This window comes from Notechis scutatus, chromosome Z, assembly GCF_049901735.1.
Source record: "Notechis scutatus isolate UNSWTSFEM ecotype Mainland chromosome Z, rNotScu1.2, whole genome shotgun sequence".
NCBI lineage: Eukaryota > Metazoa > Chordata > Lepidosauria > Squamata > Elapidae > Notechis > Notechis scutatus.
The window spans coordinates 131,152,157-131,170,201 of record NC_142025.1 but is presented as its reverse complement, the minus strand read 5'-3'; the positions used below and the strand labels follow the sequence as shown (position 1 = coordinate 131,170,201).

Genomic DNA, 18,045 nt, shown 5'->3' with positions numbered 1-18,045 from the left:
AATCAGGTGTGCAGGTTTCCAAACCCTGATTTGCATTTATGCTAGTAACTTTTATTGATTCACCACAGGAGGGTTAGCATTTCCAAACTGGGAGTTATACCATATGGCCACCTCATTAGTTTGGTTGAAGGATTGGGTGAATTTAACCAATAAAAGAATACTATTTCTAGAAGGCCATGATTTACAAAGGGGGTGGCACGCTTTTCTATGGGACGTAGGGAAAACCAAACAAAAATATTTCCATAGACATTTAATTAGAGACGCACTATTAACAATTTGGAGGAAAATAAGGAAAAAACATTATACAAAAGTACCAGTATGGATTTCAACAATGGAGGCAATGATTCACCCAAACAATTTGGAGCTTACCAAAATGATTAAATACAAAGACTTATTAGACCCACAAGGAAATTTGAAACCGAGGCTGGATCTTCAGGAGCAAGGACATAAAATTGATCAATGGGTTTACCTTCAGATTCAAAGCAGATATAAACAAGACAAAAAAGAATTCGAATTAATAACAAACTGCAACAGTTAGATAAAATTTTATTAGGATCAAATAAAAAAACATAACAAAATTTTATAACTACTTATTAGAAACAGAACTAGAAGAAGAAATTGTAAAAGGAAATATGATTGCTTGGAGTAAGAACGTAGGGCGCAGCATCACATTAGCAGAATGGGAGAAAGTTTGGGGCAGAAACAATAAGATTACCAAATCGGCAGCATACAAGGAAAATCTTTATAAAATGTTTTATAGATGGCATCTCCCCCTTCGAGGTTAGCGAAGATGCACCCCAACATGAGTCCGCATTGCTGGAAGTGTAGGAAAAAGAAGGAACCTTTTTCCATATGTGGTGGTCTTGTGCAGAAACCCAAAAGTATTGGAAGAAAATCAAAACTTGGTTGGAAGAAATCACCAAAGAGCAGATCGAATACAAACCAGAGTCCTTCCTACTAGGGATTTTTGATAAGCAAATTTCCCAAAAAACCAAATACATAACAATACACATTTTAACAGCGGCCAGATTAGCCTTCGCTCAACACTGGAAAAACATCAAATTCCATCAGAAGAAATGATTATTGAAAAAATCTCAAATGCGCAGAAATGGATAAATTGACTTTGGCGCTAAAAAACAAAGACACTTCACTATATTACAATAGCTGGAATTGTTGGTATAATTGGATTGACCAAAGATAAATTATATATCATAAGGCATAAAAGAAAAGTATCAATACATAATAATGAGGTAGCGATATAAGTTAAAAACAGGTGTGGTTATATGACACAAATTAAGGTGATGAAAACAAAAGAAGATCTTGCAAACTGTTAAAATAAGAATACTTTTTATCCTGTAACCTCTTTCTTTCTTTCTTTTCTCAAAATTCTTTCCCTCTCTTCCTCTTCTCTCTTCTTTCTTTCTTTTTTTTCTTTCTTTTGCTTATTTGTGTATGTATTGTGACTGGTTTTAATTGTAAAAATTAATAAACTATATTTTAAAAAAAAAGAATATGTTTTTACCCACACTCCCTTCTCTGCCACTGACCTAGTCATCTGAAAAAAGGATACCCCAGCTTTCAGGGCTGATCCTCAAACAGTTATTAAAACCCTGAAATCTATCATAGACAGCCATAATCCATCCTGGGGTGACATGACTCAGCTGTTACAAGTCTTTCTAAGGAAAGACGAACTATTAAAACTGTTTGGAAAAAAAACAAAACAGTTCAAATAGCCAAACTACCAACTATCCCTGGTCAGGCAGCCCCAGCCCACATCGCATGGCCAATACATCACCCTGACCGGGATTATAATGATACCAATCAATGGGACGAATACACTAGAGCAAAAGATAATTTACTAGAAGCTCTAGAAGAAAAAAGAAAAAAAACCCTTTAAACTAGTCTGAATTTAAAACAACAACAACAACAACAACAACAACAACACAAAGGGAAAAGGAAAACCCTGATGCCTTTTGGGTCCGCCTGACAGAAGCAGCTATTACATATGCCCACCTAGACCTTAGCTGCCTGAAGGACCAAAGGATTTTAGCTTCAGCCTTCGTGGATCAGTCCACCTTAGATATTAAAGAACATTTCCACCGCTTTGTCTCTAACTGGCCAACCTTAGACATAGCAGAGTTGCGCAGGATTGCTAACTTTGTCTATGATCAAAGAGACAAGCTGAAAGAGGAAGAGAAAGATAGAAAGAGACAAATAGAAAGACAGGAAGACTTAAAAAAATGTTTGCTGTAATGAAACATGATGCCAGACAAACGCCAGGTAAAACCCCCTATAATTCAAAGAAATGCTGGCATTGCGATAAAGCAGGATGGTTGCAAGGCAAATGTCAGCATTGTTATAGGTGCAGACAGGAAGGTCATTTCATCAGGCAATGCAGGCAACACCCCCCCCTCCTGCAACCGGTATCACCCACCACCTAGGAACATGAGGCCAGGCAATAATCCAGTCCATTAGACTGAGCAACAAAGTTTCAGTCACCAGGCACCACCCAGCGCTCCCTTTCCTCTAATAAATAATAACAATAGACATCAATGGGAGCAAAGAAGAGAACATGATTTACCCCTTTCTTGACTAGAGCATGACAATGAAAGCACTGAATTCATGGCTACCTTTAATGGGCTGGCTAGCCCCCTAGAAAATGGCCCAGAAGGAGAACCCATTGTCACCATTCTTATAGGAGGAAAGAAATACAATTGCTTAGTTGATACTGGAGCCACCTCCTCATTAATTACTGAACCACCATATAAAGCTTCAGTGGCTGAAGGGGCTCGGGATAGCACAATGGGAGTGGGGGGGGGGGAATAATCCCTGTAAAATTTACCCACAACGTACCAGTAGAACTAGGACCTTTCACAGTAGACCATGCATTTACTATTTGCCCCCAGTCCCCACTGTCTCTACTAGGAAGGGATCTCCTATGTAAAATGGGAGCTACCATAACATGAGGCAAACAGGGGCTGCAATTGGAAATCCCAGGAAAAGGCACACACAAGACAATCAGGCTGATAACCAGCAACACAGGGCTTCATGAAGATTTTTAAAAGCCTGCCACCCTCCTTATGGGGCTGGGATACATCAGAAGTGGGACTACTTAAAGGAGACACACCTCTCCTGGCCACAAGTGCTCCCAATTGCCCTCTTTTATATCAGAACCAGACCAAGACAAGATATAGGTATTTCCCCCCTTTGAGATCCTTTTTGGTCACCCCCCCCATACCCTACAAAGCCTAGATCCTCATTCCCTTTGCTTAGATAGGGGGGATAGGGTTCTCTCTTCTTATCTTACAGCCCTGCAAAAGAGACTACAGACCCTCTGGACCCAGAGTGCGCTGACACAGACTTTACCCCTGGAAGAAGCCCTGCATCCATATGAGCCAGGAGATTGGGTGTGGATCAAGCTCTTCACCAGAACCTCCCCCCTACAACCCAGATGGAAAGGACCCTACCAAGTTTTACTGACTACACACACCACCATAAAGGTTGCAGAACGAGACTCTTGGCTACATTGGACACATGCAAAGCCAGCAGTCATAGACCATAGCCAAACTCCACCACAATCAATCCCACCCATCAAACTCAAGAAAGATTGGGACACAGATCAATGGATGCTTGCAGCATTCTTCAACACCGTTGAACCATACCACTGTGAGGAACCAAGTGCAAACGTTGCATTACACAAAACTGGACTCCCAGGTGCTGAGTTATAGACTATTTTTTTTTATTATTATTTTTTCTCTCACCTTCTCCATTTTTTCTTTTTTTAAACCTTTTTTCATCGTATTTTTTTTAACAAAAAGGACTTTAACCATACCTTTCTCATAATTTTTTGATACTTGACCTTTTACATTTTTTTTACATTGCTATTAAAAAAAAAAGGAGGGGGGAGGAAGGGAAGGAAAGGAATCTAGCAATGGGGAACATGAAATGCAATATATACTATGTATTATTATCTGTAACAATTGTAATATTTGTAACACAAACAACTGCGTTCGTGGAACCAAAGCTTATCCCAGAGAAAGGAAACATATGGGAATGTTTAGCCAGAGAAATACTCAACACCACTAACTTTTGCTTAGCAGGAGGGAAATCATAATGTCACTGGGTGCAGCTCACCTAGGGTCACAGAATGCACCAGTCTTAGCAACACAGAACTAAAATGCAACTATACAGAGACCATATCATTTTCATATAGTTACCTGAAGTTCCCACCAGGATGGTTTTTCCTTTGTGGCTTAAAAGCCTACTCATACCATCCTGCAAATGCCACAAATGTCCCCTGCACCTTGGGAAGGTTAACCATGCTTATGCCACCCTTACAGAGACGACACAGGAGAGCCTTCCAAACCCTAGACTCAGACTGTGATTCCAAAGTCTCCCTTCCCACAAAAAACAGAATACATCTCATTGGCAATATCCTTGGTAGGGGTACCTGGATTGGCAGTGCAAAATTCTAAAAATTTGAATTGACTAGCATGTACCCTGGCAAAAAGCTTGAATTCGACCTCCCATGCCCTGGATGCCCTTAACAGAGAACTGAGGGAGGTCAGAGAAGCCACCTTGGAGAATAGGGCAGCAATAGACTTCCCTCTCTTGAAGCATAACTATGGCTGCGAAACATTCAAAGGGACGTGTTGCTTCAATCTGAACGAAACCTCAGAACTCGTAGGGAGGGACATCCACCACCTGAAAGAGCTATCTCAGAATATTGGTCAGGAGCAATCATTCCTGGACTTTTCATGGCTCTTCTCATGGATGCCAGATTTCCATTGGCTCAAAATCCTTATAACAACCACAGTCACCATTTGTGTCTTTGGAGCCCTCATGTGTTGCCTCTGTCGATGCATACCGCCCTGCCTTAGCTGCCTAAAGGCCTGTATTCCCTCTCAGAAGAGAAAACTAAAGGGGAGACAGGCAGCCATGATAATGATCCAGATTGATCACAATACCAAGTATACTCAGACATTCAATCAGAGACCACACTCTAAAAATAAAATAAAAAATGAAGGATTGTGGAAAGGGAACTTCATGAGGACAGTGGTGACACCCAAGCAGGAAAAGCCCAAAGGGAACATCAGGCCAGCCATAAAACAAAATTGCATAGGAAAAGGAATCAAATAAAAGGTATTAAAGAAGCCCCTTAGACAAAAGCCCAAATAATTAAGAAAACTAAGGAAACAAGAAAAGAAAACCCATACAAACACAAGACATGCCAAATCAGCTAAACAAACAGACAAAAGACACAAAATATATTGCAAAGGAGACAGACAGGAAATTGCCACAAGAAAACATTAGGAAACTGATAATCCAATCAAACCACCCTGCAAAGTTTGCCTTCTGCACCCCCCAGAGTTTACCCTCCGGCGGAAATGAAGACAACCCCTGACAGGATTTAAAACATTAAGAAATACAAACACAAGCACACACACACAAAATGAGAAAAAGGTATAAAAATCAGGGGCTTTTCATACAAAGTGAGCTAGCTCCAGGAACGCAGACTTCTTGCTATCTCTCGCCTTCTTGAAAAATAAAAAGAACCAGCTTCCAAGCAGTTGTCTGAATCCTTGCACTGGAGTGCTCCCAGCAGGAAAACCGAACCCTCAGAAGAAAGGCATTTTCCAGCCTTTCAACAAAGGGACTCTCTCTCTCTCTCTCTCTCTCTCTCTCTCTCTCTCTCTCTCTCTTTAATGAATAGACTATACCTCTTGCTCTGTGCAATGATCATTGCCCACCAAGCTCCAGAATGAAAAGGAAGGAAGAGGAGCCATTTTGTTGCTATGATTGTAATACTTGTCCATCAGGAAAATTTTCAAATGAAAGAGGTAGGAAATGTTGTATTTTATTATCATGTATGTGCAAATGTGTGTCTCCATAAAGACACACAGAGATATCATACAAAGATATCACACACATAGCAATAGCATTTAGACTTATATACTGCTTCACAGTGCTTTACAGTTCTCTCTAAGCAGTTTACAGGGTCAGCATCTTGCCTCCAACAATCTGGATCCTCATTTTGTTGACCTCGATAGGATGGAACGCTGAGTCAACCTTGAGCCTAGTGAGATTCGAACTGCCAAATTGCAAGCAATCAGCAGAAGTAGACTGCAGTATGGCACTCAAACTACTACACCACCATGACTCTTCAGGTCATCCTCATTATTCATGAGAGTTCTATTCTAGTTGAGGTCTCCAAATATATCTTTTAACAAAGAGATATGATCAGATGTTAATGTTGCTAGACTATATCTGCCAGCATATCTGACTTGGAGGATTGAAAGCAATGAATGATGAGAATTGTTGCACATTTCAGTTTCAAAATCCATAGTTGTCCACTGAAGATTGATGACATAGGATGTTTTCAATTAGTAAATACTTCTCAGTAAACAAGAGTATGCAAAATTTGAAATACTGCTATGAATTCTGAAATACTGTACATATTTTCACAGATATGGATGACTGCTTAGACTGTCCAGAAGAACAGTATCCAAACAAGGAAAAAAACTTGTGCATTCCAAAGGATCTAAATTTCTTGTCTTACAATGAAACTTTGGGCATCACTTTGGCTGTTCTGGCTTTATCATTTTCTATGACCACAATGGAATTTTCATAAAACATTGGAATACTCCCATTGTCAAAGCTAACAACCAGAACCTCAGTTATCCTCTCCTTGTCTCCCTTTTCCTCTGCTTCTTCTGTTCCTTGCTATTAATTGGTCAGCCCCAATTGTCTTCTTCATCAAATTGCTTTTGGGATCTTCTTATCAGTTGCTGTCTCTTCAGCTTTGGCCAAAACCATCACAGTGGCTCTAGCTTTTATGGCTACTAAGCTAGGATCAAAAATGAGAAAATGGGTGGGGAATAGATTTTCAAATTCTCTGATTCTCTGTTGTTCTTGCATTCAAGCAAGTATTTCCATATTGTGGCTGTGCATTGGCCCTCTGTTCTGAAAACTGGACATGCATTCTCTTCCAGAAAAAAATTGTACATTCATTATCTTCCAGAAGAGATTGTAGTTGAATGCAATGAAGGATCAGGCAACATGTTCTATTATATTTTAGGATATATGGGATTTCTTGCTCTCATCAGCTACATTGTGGCTTTCTTTGCTCGAAAACTGCCAGACTCTTTTAATGAAGCCAAATTTATTGCTTTTAGCATGCTGGTGTTTTGTAGTGTATGTGTGACATTGGTCCCAAGTTATCTGAGCACCAAAGGAAAATACATGGTAGCTGGGGAGATCTTCTCCATCTTGTTTTCCAATATAGGAATATTGGGATCTATCTTTTCCCCTAAATGCTACATAATTTTACTGAGACCAGAACTCAACACAAAGGAGCACCTAAAAATGAAAAATTAACAAGTACTGCTATCCATTGATTTGATGAAGTTAGTACTGGCTTTGAGAAGAAAGTTGGAGAGATAAAATGTTGCTCAGTTGTGAGAAGAAAGAAAGTGTATGAAAAGAATATAGCTCCAAATTGATCACACTGCTCTTAAAATGGGGAAAGCGGATCTTTTGGAGTAGTTATCAAATGTAAATACAACATATAACAATAAAGTAATATTCTTGTAATCCCTGCAGCATCAGTTTTGCGGCCTGGACTACTTGAAAATATTGATATGTCACTTGGTAGAAAACATATTTGATTATAATAGTACTTTTTCAGCTCTTAAAGCAATGCATCTTGTTTGCTGAACAAGGGCAAGATATTGTATTTATCTCACTGTACATAATTGTACTGATAATCCTTGCACCACCAGATTTGTGACCTATCCTACTTGAAAAGGTTGATGCAATTACATAAAGATTCAGTTATATAAAAGGCATACTACTAGGATACTATTAGATACTAATAAACAGTACCTAGAGCATGTTACTCCTGGTGGAACTGGCAGAGACAATTGGAGAAAGTTGGTCCCACAAATATTCTGCTCTTATATAATGTAGAACTTTGTAGATTGCATGAGTTACATCAGCAAGCTATTAACATTTATCAATAAATACATTAAGCAGCCAGAGGCATGTTACTATTTACTACATTTTGAACTGTTCTCAGAATGTCCAATAAATTCTAAGATATTGTTTTACTTTTGTCATATCAATGTACCTTGGTGCATTCAGCAGCCAAGTTTCAATGTCATATTCAAGCACAACATATACTAACATGATTTAGTTATCATGCAATTTCTCTAAATCAAATATTGTACTATTTTGTTGGATTGATGTTTCTAGAAATTATTCTTAGTTTAATTATTTAATAAAATATAACTCTTGCTACAAAATCAGTCATATCATTTACTCACATTTGCAGCAAATATATTTTTACACATTTACAAGGTTTTCATGTAAGGAAGAGTAAAATATGTGGAAAACACTTAAAGTATAAAACATAAAATGTAGAGGAAGGAAAGCAAATTCTTGGTTTCAAATCTCTGTAGGAATTTGGAAATGTGTCTTTTATCAGATATACTTTCCACCACAATAGGCAATATACTGTATTTATCTCAAGCATAGCATATTTCCTGCAAAATTATCCTTCTCATTGACACTAAGTTGAACACACATACACATACAATTTATGTGTGTGTGTATTCCTAATAAATCCAATCTAAGAAATCTAATAAAAATTAGATGAAACAAAAATTTATTAGATTATATCCCTAATAAATCTATTCCCAGTAAATCAAATCTAACAATTAGATCTAGAGATAATTTATGACATGTGTATTCCTAAAAATATTCCCAATAATTATAATTAATACATTTAATATATACCTATTTATTATATTCCTAAAAAATATAATATGTAGCTCTCCTTTTATTCAGCAGCTCCAGTACTTTATAATCTACAAAAGAATCATCATAAGGCTCAAACCAACAATGGAGACAGAGGAGGAAGAGAAGGAGGAGGAGTAAATGTGACTGCATACCTTATGATTATCTAAGATTGTAATTATGAAATCATCATTACTCTAAGGCAGAAAATTTTTATCCATTCTAATCGCATATTGGTATATAACTCCTGAACTGATGAAAGGGAAAGTTGGTGTATGTATTTAATGTATGTATGTATGTATGTATGTATGTATGTATGTATGCATGTATGCATGTATGTATATATGTATCCATCCATCCATCCATCCATCCATCCATCCATCCATCCATCTATAGATTCAGCAGATCAATGCATATGCATTTAGTGGTGGGAGCCTGGGTATGTGTAGAAAGTGAGTAGAGGAATCTGGACTCTCGTGGGCTTTCAGGGGTTACGCTATAAATATATTAAATGTATATACCTAATAAATCTATTCCTAGTCAATCAAATCTAATAATTAGATCTAGGGTTAATTTAGGCATAATAAATTATTCCTAATAAATATAAATAATAATAAATATAAATATGATTATATATGATTATATTCCTAATAAATCTAATCTGTAGCTCTCATTTCATTCAGGAGCTCCAGCACTTTCTACAAAACAATCATTATTAGTCACAAAGCAGTGATGGAGGAGGAGGGAGAAGAAAAGGAGGAGTTGTTACCTCTGAGAGTTTACCGACTTCACTGTTTTGGAAAATGTGACCGCGTACCTTATCATTATCTAAGGTGATTATAATTACTCTCAAAGTTAAAAAAAACACTTTTCCATTCTAATTGCATACAGGTATATAACTCCTGAACTGATCAAAGGGAGGGTTAATGTATGTATGTATGTATGTATGTATGTTTGTATGTATGTATGTATGTATGTATGTATGTATGTATGTATGTATGTGTGTATGTATGCATGTATGTATCCATCCAGGGATTCAGAAGACCAATGCATATACATCTAGTGGTAGGATCCAGAATCGTAAAGACCATGGCATACTAAACAGCTGAATGATGACTATCAAAGTAGCAGTAGATGTTAAATTAAGGGGCAGTCATTATGCCTGCTGCATGAAAGGGTCATTCTTGTCCCTAAGACTTCTTGTGTGTTTGCTGATGTTGCCAGCAACAGATTGTGTGATGTCTTCTGCAGTATGTGCCATTCGCGAGTCTCTGAAAGTGCAATACCAATATTTTCAGCCAGGTGATGTGATAATTGGTGGGATCATTTCACAGCTTTTCTCCTTTTCTGAAGGGATAGACTTCAGCTCACACCCTACATCCAAGTGTGATGTTGAACCTGTGTAAGAAAATCCTCACTGATTTCTGTAATACTTGGCTATTTTATGGCAGTGCCATTGATATGCTTTCAGCAACTTGACGTAGATTCTAGAAATCAGATAATTTTTATTCCTTCATCCATTTATTCTGACCTTCTGGTAATAGAAAATAGGAGATTTTAAAATGGTGGTCAGACCCAAAACACTCATGTGGCAGCCATGTTAGTTTTCATCCCAGCAACTGTTATCTTATTGCTTTTGGTTTTAACCCAACTATTTGGCTTAAACTTAAAGCTCCAGCACTCAGCAAGTAGTTGGATATTATGATCTAAACTTCTCTTCTAGCTCTGTGATTCTATGATATTTGCCACATCTCGTGGTATGCTCTGAGTTCATTCTTTAACATTTGATAGGATCAAATCAGTCAGTAAGACATGTTAGATTTGATTGTGTGAAGTGGGAAAACCTGCCTTAGTTTTGGATCAATTTTTTTTTTTATTTTTTTTGCTTAAATCCTTGGTATTATATACATAGCACTATTTGTATCCAGAGATGTTCTACTCAAAAATCATTGGAGTGAAATATCTTCATATTTCTCTGAGCTTATGAGTGGCGAGAAGCAAGTGATGGTTTAGCATGTTGGGTTACATGTAATTTGGTCTGGTCTAGAAGAAAAACTATCCATCATTGAATAGTGTCACTGCATAAGTTAATGAAGCAACATTTGTTTCTAAGCACACATTAGGATGGTTGAAATATTGGAGAAAAGCAGCTCCATTACAAGCAAACAAACTAGTCTTCTAGTTAAAGGTAATTTCATTCCAAGTGTCAGGTTTCTCATTTTTCAAAGTTCTCCAATAATAAATATAGGGTACCTATTGCAGGAGTAGCATTGAAAATGACAACACTGAACATCAGGGCTTATCCAAGTTGTGTCTTTTACTTTAGTATAATGCTGAAAAAATATCAGCACACCCTAGCCTTGGTGTTTGCGGTGAATGAAATCAATGGAAACAGCATGATCTTACCCAATAGGACGCTGGGATTTCATATCTATGATAGCCACTTTGATGCCCAGCTAACTTACCAGAACACACTGAACCTACTTTTTAATCAGAAGCCAACTATTCTGAACTACAAGTGCAGCAAGAAGATACCAGCAGCTGTCATTGGGGGTACTGACTCAGAAACCTCTGTTCACATAGCTACTATCTTAGGGATTTACAAGATCCCTCAGGTAAGGTAGATTACACATGTATTGTTTAGGAATTTATTATCTATTACAGTATTTCTCAATCTTGACAATATTAAGATTGGTGGACTTCAACTCCCAATGATGTACTTAAAAGGTTATTAAGAAATTTATTATCCACACTTATTAAGAAAATATTTGCATTTGTTAAGAAACTTATTATGTACAGAATATTGTTTAGATTTTCTCTATAGTGATGTACCAAAAGCAGGTTGATCTGAGCAGAAATAAGCTTCTTCTAAGTTTAGTGTGAGAATACAAAGACTTTTAAGATCTCATTGCCAGCACCACAAAATCATTTTCTTCCCTAATGTGATGCAATTTCCTTCTCCTTTGCTGGTAATGTGATATTTCAGGAAGGGAGAGATGTTGCATTTTTTCCCCCCTCTCATTTGCTCTGCGGTAAATTTGTTTATAAAAGTGTTAGTGAAATTTAAAACTTGATTTAATTATACAAGTTATGAATGGATAATATGCATAAAAGGGCTTCCTTGTTGGAAGGACATTCTCACAATGCTCACTGGTGTTTATCTTTAATATGTGATTATCTTCTTTCCGTTTTCATTCTTTACCCTGGTCTTAACTATTCCCTCTATTTTTCTTTCTCTTAGTTCCTTTTGCGCTCTTTATTCCTTATCATTGCATTAGAGAAGGAGATCAAAAGTAATCTGATACATGAATAACCACTAATGTTTTAAAAACTCTTTTAAACTTATCTAAAAGATAAACATGATAAAAGGAATGTTTCATATTAATTGTTAATTTAGGTGCAGTGGTGGGATTCATATAATTTAATACCAGTGGTGCTATTCTACTGATTCAGCCCAGTTTTAGCATACTGGTAGTGCTGAAGATCAGCAGAGACCAAACTGGTTCTCTGTGACAAGGTGCTATTGGGCCCATCCACTCAACCGGGCTCCCATACTGATCTTTATTCCCTGCTTTTGAAGTGCAGCTGCTTTGCGCAGCATAGCAGAATGCTGCATGTCAGCTGCTGAAGCTACAGGGAGAGTACAAAATTGCAGGAAGTGAGTACGAAAGCCTCTGTATGTGTGTGCAAAGGCTGATGGCGGGAAAGAGAGATCTTCTAAACCTGCCATGCTTGGCTGAACAGGGTGACATGGCGAGGCTTGTCTGCCTTTCAGGCACATTTCTCACCTTCTGCAGGGCCTCCATGGTACTGCCGCCCACTAACCCTCCCTTCTGCCACCAACCCTGCATCCAGTCTGCAACAGGGGGATACACTGCTACTGGGGGTAGGCAAGTGGGGAAAAAAGAAGCCCTTGTGGGAGAATGCCATGCTGGGACCAGGTCATCTACCTGCCTACCAGGAGTGCCGCTGCCAGGCATTGGCCCCATTGGGATCTGAAAGACAGGACACTCAGGCTGGCAGAGGTGTGTGAAAACTCTGGAGCCCCTTAAGGCCTATGGGATGGATCAGGTCATCCAAGACTTCCTGGAAAGGGCTTTGTCATAGAGGGCTGTGTTCCGGGAACAGGTGCTTTCTCTTAAGCCTTTCATCTGGAGGCACTGCAGAAGCTGAGAGCCAGGCCCAAAAGATGAATGAGCTTCATCGTGTTCCCCCCAGGCACCCTTTCAGCTAAGGACAGCAGGCCTAGAGTTAGTCTCCTTCCTCTGCCATTGGCCTCACCCTCTCACTCAGGCAGCCAGGAGGCCAGGCAAGCAGCTTCTGGGAGGGGATGGTTGAGTGACTGGGCATGGCGATCAGTAGTGGGGTTCAGCAGTTCACTGAACTGCAAAAAAAATAGCTACTGGTTCAACTGAACTGGTGTGAACCAGCTGAATCCCACCTCTGGTTAGGTGGTACAATGTAGTTGGCACTGACTTCTCTTAGATTGTAAACAGGGAAATAAAAGGAATAATAATGAATCAAATATAAATAATGAAAAATTAGGACACATAGAGGAACATTTCATGCATTATTCATACTTCATGAATTATTAACTAGAGATGGGAAATGGGTGACAAATAAATAACATGTCTAAATGCACATAAAAGAAGTCATGATGATATGGAATTTGTTATGCAGAACAAATAGTGTGTTTTATTATTTATTTATTTTGGTTTGGTTTAGCTCATGTTAAGGATGGAGAAAACTAAATTTTACATAGAGTCAGTTTGTGATTGGAGCAGCCTTTGGGTATGCTGTACACAAATTAAAAGTTGTTTTAAAAAAGAAAGTGAAAACTACTGTGTTTTTGTGCTTGACCCTTTTTATATTTCCCTATTATATAATGTAATTATGTTGGCTTTTAGGTCTCCTATTGTGTATATTCTCCACCAGTGAATGATATAAGCCATCCATCTTTCTTATACCGTATGGTACCTAACGAAGCACATCAGTACAGAGGAATAGTCAACCTATTGCTGCATTTTCAATGGAAGTGGATTGGGATCATGGCTATGGATGATGATAAAGGAGAAATATTTGTGCAGACCTTGGAGAAAAGCTTTTCTGATAATGGAATCTGCACTGCCTTCTCTAAACGAATGCCCCTCCAAAGCAATATTTTAGACATGGTTGTTAATTTCAATGATATGTTTAGGGAAATAGCCCTGTTGCTGAGTAAAGCAAATGTCAATGTCTGTGTTATCAGTGCTGATGCTCACATGATGTTAGATTTGCAGATGGTGCTCAGTTGTGCTGAGTCAGACATGATGGTGCCTGTGCAGAAGGTATGGGTGATGACAGCCCATTGGGATTTTTCAGTGGAGCCCTTTTTAAATAGTTTAAATATGCAGATCTTCCACGGTGCCCTGTCCTTTGCAAGTCATACCTCAGAGATGTCAACATTTCAGAATTTCCTTCTCTTCCAGGACCCCCATTCTCTTACCAATCATTTTATCAGAGTCTTCTGGGAACAAGCATTTAAATGTTCATTTCCAGCTTCTGCAACAGACAAGGAGAACCTTGGAAGCTGTACTGGCAATGAGAGACTAGAAAGCATTCCGCAGCCTTTTTTTGAAATGAGAATGACCAGTCAAAGCTACAGTGTTTACAATGCTGTCTATGCTGTGGTGCATGCTTTGCATGTCTTTTATTCATGCAGAAGGAAATACGGAGCAGTGCTGGTTAGAGATCACCCAAGAACTTCAAAATTACAGTATTTCCAGGTAATATCTCACCCAGGAGGCAGATTATTTTTGATGCATCAATGATGTTGATAATATTAGTGTCTTCATTTATATAAGGATTCTCATTCTGAATATAATGCATTACTGAGCATTCCCAGAAGAGATACAAAGAAGGCAAGACAGTGACTTTATGACCACAATTGGGACCAACATTTCTATTTCTATGCAAGTCAGTTGTTAAGTGAAACCTGCCCATTTTTTTGTCATGATTGGTAAGTAAGTTGTTATAGTTGTTGAGTGAATTATATGATCATTAAGTGAATCCAGCTTCTCCCATTGACTTTGCTGTGAAAAACTGGATGGCAAGATTACAAATGGTGAAGAAAAGACTCCAGGACACTGTAACTATTGTAACTACATACCAGTTGCCAAGTGCTCAAATTTGATCACATGACTGTAAGGATGCAACAGTAGTTATAAGTGCAAGGTGTAGTTGTAAGTTATTCTTTCAGGGCCATTATAACTTTTAATGATCACTAAATGAATGGTTATAAGTCTAGGATGACCTGCAAACAATGGAGATAAATACATGTAAATAACAATAGCATTTAGACTTATACACCACTTCCCATTGCTTTACAGCCATCTCTAAGTGGTTTACAGAGTCAGCCTATTACCCCCAACAATCTTGGTCCTCATTTTGCTGACCTTGGAAGGATGGAAGGCTGAGTCAACCTTGAGCCTGGTGAGATTTGAACTGCCAAATTGCAGGCAGCCAGCAGTCAGCAGAAGTAGCCTGCAGTACTGCACTCTAACCACTGCACCACCATGGCAAATAGACTTCATAATGGCAATAAAAGGATGAAGGTTTTTCTGAGACTATCATTATTGTCTGTTTTGAAAGAAATGAGAGATGTATTCTTGCAGAGGAAGGATGCTACCAAATCCAGAATTTAGGATTTTATCTATCCTTTTGCAAAATATTCTAATTTAAGTAAATAATAAAAATTGCACAATAAGTTGTAGCAGAAAAAAATACATAACTGCTAAATAAAGACTTGAAAACTGCCCAGAAGGTAGACAACATATCAATTTAATTTAGTAGAAGTGCCATATTTCCCTGGAAATAAGACCCGGTCATGTGTGTGTGTGTGTGTGTGTGTGTGTGTGCATGTGTGTATGGTATTTAGGTTTCTTCAGGTATTTTCCCATGTCTTAATATTTGTGCTTTTATTATAGCGATGTTTCAGCAGTCTTTGTCCATTTTGAAGGCAGTCTTGATGTGATGCCTGCATAGTATCTTGTTGATTTTGTCTGTTGTTCCTCTTATATAGGGCAGGTGTTTGGTTCTGGTAATTAGTGCTTTGGCTACGGATTTTATTTATGCTGGGTGGTGGTGGGATTGAGCATTTAGGTAGTGGTTGGTGTGTGTTTTCGTCTGGTATATGGTGTGTCCTAGTGTGCCATCTGTTTTTTTTTGTAGATTAGTACATCTAGGAATGGTAGTTGTTTGTTTCCGTTTCCATGGTGAATTTGATTTTGGAGTGCGTATTGTTTTGTTGTCTTAGGAAATTGTTTAGGTTTGTTCTCCATGGGGCCAAATCACAAATGTATCATCGATGTATCTTAGCCATAGTTTGGGTTTGTGGGTGGCATTTGCCAGGGCTCTGGATTCAAATTCTTCCATGAACAGATTTGCAATAACGGGTGACAGTGGTGATCCCATGGGGGCTCCTTCGATCTGCTTGTATCTTTGTCCTTTGTATATGAAATATGTGTTGGTTAAGCAGTGTTCTGTTAGTTCCTGTGGTGCTTGGGTGGTTTGTATTTGTTTTTGATGATTTGTAGGGTTTCTTTCACTGGGACTTGGGTGAATAGTGAAACCACATCGAAACTTATTCATATATGTATTGCCACAAAAAAATCACCAGATCTTCCATTGACTCACCTCACTTGCATGTGTTGCTCATGGCCTCCTTTTCACTATCAGAGGCCTTCAGGAACTTCTTTTGAGGCCAGCAAGGCCAGCAAGGGTTTCCAGAAGGCCTCTGTAGCTGATAACAGATCTCCAAAGCTCTGTAATCAACTGCAGAGGCCTTCAGCAAAATCTTGCTGGCCTTGCCAGGTGCAGAAGATGTGGGCTGGCAAGTCTAGGAAGGAATTGACCTTTGTGATCACCTAATTAGCTACTGCGTCCTCTTCGCTGATGATGTCAAACTATTCAACACCACAGTCAATGCTACCATCCTTCACAAAGACCTTGATTATGTGTCTGAATGGTCTAACAGTTGGCAACTCCAAATCTTGACAAACAAATGCTCTGTCCTATACATTGGCAATATAAATATATATGTATGGTATTCAGCTTTGTTCGGGTATTTTCCTACGTCATTATAGTTGTGCTTTTAAAGCTGTAGCAACGTTTCAGCAGAATTTCATCTACCATCATCAGGCTTCTGTATAATGTTCGTCTGTGAGTCAGACTTTCACAGACGTTTCTGTTTTAAATACACAAAGAAGGCATACCTCTCAGATCCATAGTCAGCTCCAGAGGAGCATCACTACAAAACCTAGCCAAATACCTAGCAAGGCAGCTACAGCCCCATGCTGAAGAAGCAGCTTCACGTGTACAAAACTCATGGAAGATCTACACTTGGAACAAGAAAATCTGCTTGTAAGTTTTGACGTGGTTTCACTATTCACTCAAGTCCCAATAAAAGAAACCCTAGAAATCATCAAAAATAAATAGCAACCAGCTAAACATAGGATGTTAGTAACTTGGTGTCTTATTCTATCTATGCACAAGCAAACCACCCAAAAGCAACTTGCACAAAGAAGAACAAAAAAAGCGCTGGAAGCCCTAAAAAAAAGGATAGCAGCATAATCATACTTCCCGCAGAAAAAGGGAATGCCACAGTAATAATGGATAGAAAAGACTACGAAACAAAATTGACAGACCTACTCCAAGACTCCACATATAAACCCATAAACACAGACCCAACCACATATCTGGCAAAATTAACCAAGAAGAAAATTATAACCAGCCACATGAGCAAAGAGATCCAACAGACGATCATCCCAAGAGAAAAATCTTCCAGATGTCCCAAACTATACAGCCTCCCAAAAATACACAAAGAAGGCATGCCTCTAAGACCCATAGTCCGCTCCAGAGGAGCACCACTACAAAACCTAGCTAAACACTTAGCAAAACAGCTACAGCCCCATGCTGAAACAGCAGCTTCACATGTACAAAATTCATACCATTTCTTGGAAATGATCAAAGATCTACACGTGGAACAAGAAGATCTGCTTGTAAGTTTTGCCATGGTTTCACTATTCACTCAAGTCCCGATAAAAGAAACTCTTGAAATGATCAAAAATAAATACCAACCAGCTAAACACATCATAGAACTAGCAGAACACTGCTTAATCAACACATACTTCATATATAGAAAGGAGAAAGATACAAGCAAATTGAAGGAGCCCCTATGGGATCACCATTTTCCCCCGTCATTGCAAACCT

The 18,045-nt window shown here is 38.5% G+C and overlaps 1 protein-coding gene across 1 annotated transcript in view; it reads left to right on the top strand.

The window, feature by feature from the left end:
* Positions 1 to 9,528: 9,528 nt before the first annotated feature.
* LOC113428396 (vomeronasal type-2 receptor 26-like) overlaps positions 9,529 to 18,045 on the top strand; it is a 30,471-nt gene continuing 21,954 nt past the window's right edge. Inside the window, exons 1-3 of the mRNA XM_087947439.1 lie at positions 9,529 to 9,629; positions 11,123 to 11,411; positions 13,704 to 14,513. Coding sequence (XP_087803565.1) covers positions 9,529 to 9,629; positions 11,123 to 11,411; positions 13,704 to 14,513 — 1,200 coding nt within the window. The remainder of the gene's footprint in view (positions 9,630 to 11,122; positions 11,412 to 13,703; positions 14,514 to 18,045) is intronic.